We start from the raw sequence: 6,270 nt of genomic DNA, 5'->3' as shown, positions 1-6,270 counted from the left end.
CTTAGGCCATTTGAGGATCGATTCATCAGTAATCAAAGATACGTACGTCATCCAAAGGTGCATGTAATACAAACATTGAATTTTCCAAGTTCTTCGATTTCTTCTGCTTATCAATCTTGAAGACATTACAGAAGGTTATCTTAAAAAAATAAAAAAAAATTGTATCAATGGAGCTTATTAATTCATTAGGATCAGGGGGGATCGCTAGAGTAATGCATGATGCAAAACCGTAATCAAGAAAATCATTTTGATTAGAATGGATGTTAGGTAAGATTATTTTTTTATAGATTTCCTTTTCACACCTTGGAAAAAGACTGGTGGTTTCCAATAAAACAGTAAAGAATAATTAATTATTCACGAGATATATAGCTTGAGAAAGGCTTTGGATCTGCTACCTTTATTCATTTGGCAAGTTTGATATGGTTCACCAGCTAGGGGCACGATTCTCATCTTTACATAGTAATAAAGAAAATTTCTATATATTGATTTTAGGTTCAGTAATATATAAATATATATATATATATATATATGAAAAACCAATTTCAAGTTAAGAATATAACGTAGCTGAAGACGCATTTACCTCGTATTAAAAAAACACGGTAATATTTGAAAATGCACGTTGTTTCAACATATATTATTAAATATTTGTATTTCTTCTGCTAAGTCAATTGCGAGATCAACTCAACTGCCACAGTTTGCGTTGCATTTAGTTTCTAGATAGAAACTTTATCATAAATTAAGAAAAAGAGTGTTAGATGACTTCTGTTTTTCTTTGTTAGGTGTTAATGGCTTCCTTAACTAATACAAAAATAATCAGGTTTCTTCTTCCCATTATACGAGCTTCAAACCACCGCCTCCCACCCGCCACCATTGCCATCATGCATCGCGGAGCAGCGACTTATCAATTATTGTAATAATTTTGCCAAAACTAACGGTCTTCACCATTGACATTTGATAGTCCAATGAAATTATAGAAATTGACACCTCTAGAAGACCACCTGAATTTTCTTGTAAGAATATTTACTCGTAACAATAGGACCCTCAAAAAACAAGTACTACAGTAATCCGAGTAGCATGTTTCACATTGAGGTTCCTATGTTCATACTTGTCGGCAGCGCCAGCTCTTAGAAGAAATTTAGAACGTCTGTCAACGCGTCGCAGTTGGATGTTTCCATATTCATTCTATAAATATGCCGATGGCAAACTCTTCGTTCATCTCCACACAACTACTTCAAATTAGTTGAATACCAGAAAAGAAAAAACTTCGAACTGCAAATAAGTTTGATCTAAGACATGGGAAAGCTAGCAATCCAACTCCTCTTTTTGATCACTTTCTTCCTCGTTCTTGTTTCGCGTATCCTCCCGGCAACATCTCAAGAAGTTGGTGAGGCTGCAGTTCTCATGGCATCACTAGTTATAGGGCAACATGGCCTTGATTATTAAGCTTTTTTGTTCAACTTCTCCATAAACTATCATGTTCTTTCTTAGCTATAAACTACAAATTTTAAATTAGTACCATTAGTAAGTGCTTTGTTTTCTTGTTTTTAATTATTGATTTTTGAAGTTCAAAGAATTCTAGACAGTATTCAATTTCTTGAACAAGAAACAGATCAAGATTCGTAACTTTTTTTGAAATTATTTGGTGAAGCATGCAATTCTTTACTTGTATTAAACTACGTACCAAACATGCGAATAATTTATACTTACAAGTTGGTAAATTGTTTGTTTTTTCCTTTTGTTGTGGCGCAGAGGACGAGGCAGACTTTAATTATGATCCAAATGGGGAGAAGGGACCTGCTAACTGGGGAAGGATTCACCCTGAGTGGGGTGCTTGTAGCAATGGATCTATGCAGTCTCCTATCGATCTGTTGAGCGAAAGAGTCGATGTGGTGTCTCATTTGGGGAGACTCAGTAGAAGTTACAAGCCTGCTAATGCCACTCTTAGGAATCGGGGCCATGATATGATGGTAAGGAAGGAAGGATATTCGAACCTGTAATATATTAGGAAATATACTAGGTAGAACTACAACGCAAGCTATAATTAATACGATGGATCATATCAGTATTGATTCCAGTTCCTTTGGTTAAAATAAATACCAAAGGCATTAGAAAGATTTTCCAGAAATGATCATCGTCTCATCTCTCCAGCCTTGTAAGTTGCAGCTATCTTATTAGTTGCAATGTTGTATTTACAAACCATGTCATAAATTGCCCTATTGGCGAGATGTTTTTACCTACCTGTAAGCAACGAGGTAGCGTTGAAATCAACAAAACTATATATAGTTTCATCTTTCTCTGTTTAATTCTAATATTATTATTGTTTGTGGATGCAGCTGAAATGGGAAGGTGCTGCAGGAAGCATTGAAATAAATGGAACTGAATATCTACTCAAACAGTGCCACTGGCATTCACCTTCAGAACATACAATCAATGGCAAGAGGTATTTAATTCTCTAATTTCCCAATTTATCTCCCTCTCTCTATGTATAAGCAGGCAACAGCAGTATAGCACTAACTCAAAATGTTTCACCTGTAACTCTATACAGGCTTGCTTTAGAGGTGCACATGGTTCACGAGAGCCTTGATGGAAAGGTTGCTGTTGTTGGGATTATGTACATGATAGGAAGGCCAGACTCTTTCCTGTCATCTGTAAGCATCATATATATATACACACACACACACACACACCAGCCTCTGTGTAATTATCTCTCTTTAATTCTCTCTAATCATGTTTTTCATTAATTAGTTGACAAAACAATTACAATTGGTTGCTGGCACGTATGAACGAGATACAGTGGCGGGAGTAGTTGATCCAAGGAACATCAAGATAGGCAGCAGAAAGTATTACAGATACATGGGCTCCCTTACAATTCCACCTTGCACTGAAAATGTTCTGTGGACCATTGTTAGAAAGGTTTAGATCTTACCTAATCAAAAACATTGATAAACTTTAAATTATTTTCATGATGTAACTGTATTTTGTTCTAAATATTACAAAATACCCTGTTAGGTGAGGACTGCCACAAGAGAACAAGTTAGAATGCTTCGTGTAGCTGTTCATGATGTGAGTTCCCATCCTAACCTTGAATATTTCCCATATATAAAACAGGAATGAATTTATATGGGAAATTAGAATTCTTTGAATATTAATTATTTCAATTAGATTCTCTTTACTTCCAATCTTGCTTGTTCATTATTGGTATTTGACCTATTATGTATGCTGATATCATTTGATGAACATTTTGCAGGAATCAGACACCAATGCAAGACAAATACAACCAATAAATAGTAGAACGGTGAAACTTTTTAGACCAGAAGACAAGGATGACTAAACAAATTACTTCAAGCTTCATTTTTCCTGGCATTAGTGATTACAGCTATATATATATAGAAATAAAGGAGAGTTTGGATGGATCACCAACAGAGTTATTTGCAGTAGATTACCTGATTTTAGTTGTAGCTCTAGGTTATTTTTCATTTTAATTTCTTCGTTCATTTATTGCCTACTATTATATGTTTATACATGAATATACTCTATCTTCATGAATTTCAATATTGTTGATCTTTCTTTTTATCGTTTATGATGTGATGCTCATCTTCTACAAATATGGGAAGACATGGAATCCTTTACCGCTAGCTTCTTGGAGCCAACCATGCTAATGGTTGATCTTTGAGAGCATTGTGAACTCTCTTGTTCCTTTCTGCGGCTAGAAATAAAACTCCTTTTCCGCTTAAATTGCTTTGCATGACCAAATTCAACCATATCCTCAACAAGCCTATTAATAATATTGCTAATCAGCAAAATCTCTCACCATAATATCTTTTACAGGCATGTATGTAATCAAAGAAATGATGATCCCTGCTCTCACTTTCAACTTTGCTAATTCACATGAAGGAGCCATTGCCCTAGCCATTCTCACCTGCTTCTCTTTAGTTGTAGCTAACAAGGCCACAGAGCCATATCTAGGGATTCAAGAAGAACCTAAAGTATCTTAAACCAGTCCCCACTCTGTTACGTTTTTCCCTCACAGAATCCCACAAACTTCGACAAGTGAAGTCACCATGGGATGCCTTTGTCTAAATATCACTGTCTTCAATGACTACAGAAGGAAAGATAATCCCACTGCCATGTATTGGTTTGCCTTTTAACTCTTAAGAGATGGTCAAAGTTTAACATCTATCACCTGGAAAATTTTTAGACTTATGATCCCAAGTTCTCATTATTCAAGAATGGTCAATGTTTCTCCCCGTAAATGGGAAAATATGAAAAAAAACGAAAGATGACGAAGAATCCAAATGTTCCATAACATATACAAACTGATTTTGAGCCTACGAGGGAGAATTCTAGCAACAAAATTCATCAATCATGGACTAATTCCTACTACTAAAAAGATATACTATATCATCGTACCATTCTGACAAGAATTTTCAAGATATCATCCATAGATGGCCTATGTAAAGGGTCTTCTTCAACACATGCCTTTGCCAAAACAGTTAAACATAAGGCCTCGGCAAGAGGATAATCCTCCTTCAGACATGGATCCATGAAACTCCTCAATCCATCGAAACAGCCACCTTCAGTAGTTTTCCCGGCCAAGAAAGCAATGCATTCTTTGAATGATTTTCCATCAACATCATCTTTTCCTGAGATGAGCTCAAGTAGAACAACTCCAAACGCAAAAATATCTACTTTCTCAGAAACCGAGCCATCGACAACGTATTCCGGCGCAACACATCCTTTGACACTCTCTATGTTTTCATTTCCTCTGGAAGATCCAACAGCAGGGTTGGTTCTGATATTTGTAAGCTTTGCCCTCCAATCTGTTGTTACAAAAATATTTCTACTGTTGACACTCAAGTGAGCATAAGTTGGAAAAATGCAATAATGTAGATAGTGAAGAGCTGTAGCAATGTCAAAAGCTATCTGAGTTCGTTTATCCCATCGAAGAGGATTCGATGAATTAGATAGCAAGTCCCTCAAGCAGCCATTGCTAGGTAGCTCGAACACGAGGTAGGACCAAGAATAGTCACTCTCCCCATAACAAACACCAAGCAAATTCAGAATATTTATGTGGTTGATTTTCGAATGTATATCGATAACTTGGCGAGTCTGTTCAAATCTCATCAGCTTGATCATCATTTCCGCATTATCCATATTCAACCCCTTGTAGGCTTGATCCCCAATCTTCCTTTCTTCAGTGAAATCATCTGTCGCTCTCTTGAGGTCCTCAATGCTATAATTCCTCAAGGAATACTTAATGCCAGCAAGAACATCAGGAGATAAACAAGAAGTTGCTGAGCTTCGACCTGTTAATTGTCCTGATCTAGGAGAACTTGGTGTTGGGCATGAAAGTGGAGAGCTTCTAGTATTGAAGGACTGTAACTTCACATCCTTAAATTTGCGCGAGGCCTTCACAAGCAACCCACATACAATCAATGCAGCTAGTACCAGAATAAAGCCAACAACTGATCCTGCAATGTACATATTCCTCAACTTTGTGTTGCTGGTTTTCTGAACTAAAATTGTGGGAAGAAAACCAGGACTTGGAGGTGGAGAGCGTGGGATACTGAAATTAATGACAGGTTCTCTTTTCAAGGGAATTAAGACAGTTGTGTTTGGATATATAGTAGGCCAAGGTTGAAAATTATTAGCGACCCATAAATCTACCGGAGAGATGCTAAATTTTTCACTTAGTATGCTTGGTGCATCGCCTTCTACCAAAGGGTAGGTCACAAGGTACTTGACTCCACTGCTGTCACTAAAATTATCCGGACATGCACATTTCAAGGGCACATGAAGTTTAGTACCAACCTCAACATTATTTCCTTCAGATGTGTTTTCCTCGAAGAGGGTGCCTGGTTTTGCTAAACCTTCGAAAATTCTGCAAGCAATATCCGAGAGATCAATTGTACTGTTTTCTGGAACTGTGTAGTTGAAAGTTGCCTGGAAGAACTGGCCAAGGCAAGAACATTTGATCGGAACAAGAACTTCTCGACCTGGTTCGAGAACTTTCAGCTGAGATTTAAGATTGTTCAAGTGAAGTAGCTCAGCAGGATCTAGCTGAAACAATTGAGAGACATCTGAGATGGTCTTGAAATAGTGGCTGGCTCTGTAGACTAAAAATGTATGGCATGGATGCTGGTAGGAATGATTGCAAGTGTATCTTGAACCTGGATAGCTTGTATTTTCTGAACAATCCGACGGGTCATAGTATTGTTGAGCATTGATTGGATTGAAGAACAGGAAGATCAGAAACCAAATGAAGACCAT

General features: G+C 37.0%; 2 protein-coding genes across 2 annotated transcripts; one reads left to right on the top strand and one right to left on the bottom strand.

Annotated features, from left to right (window-relative positions):
• The first annotated feature begins 1,147 nt into the window (after nt 1–1,147).
• On the top strand, nt 1,148–3,546 carry LOC105139610 (alpha carbonic anhydrase 7-like). Its single transcript, XM_011046109.1, has 7 exons — nt 1,148–1,384; nt 1,750–1,967; nt 2,334–2,440; nt 2,546–2,648; nt 2,746–2,913; nt 3,010–3,063; nt 3,248–3,546. Exons 1-7 carry the CDS (start codon nt 1,294–1,296, stop codon nt 3,329–3,331), a joined length of 825 nt encoding a protein of 274 aa, XP_011044411.1. The 5' UTR covers nt 1,148–1,293; the 3' UTR covers nt 3,332–3,546.
• Nucleotides 3,547–4,297: 751 nt separating this feature from the next.
• On the bottom strand, nt 4,298–6,270 carry LOC105139608 (lysM domain receptor-like kinase 4). Its single transcript, XM_011046108.1, has one exon. It carries the CDS (start codon nt 6,268–6,270, stop codon nt 4,402–4,404), a length of 1,869 nt encoding a protein of 622 aa, XP_011044410.1. The 3' UTR covers nt 4,298–4,401.

The sequence above is a fragment of the Populus euphratica genome, unplaced genomic scaffold (assembly GCF_000495115.2).
Source record: "Populus euphratica unplaced genomic scaffold, PopEup_1.0 scaffold94.1, whole genome shotgun sequence".
NCBI classification, from domain to species: domain Eukaryota; kingdom Viridiplantae; phylum Streptophyta; class Magnoliopsida; order Malpighiales; family Salicaceae; genus Populus; species Populus euphratica.
This window is presented reverse-complemented; position numbering and strand designations above follow the sequence as displayed.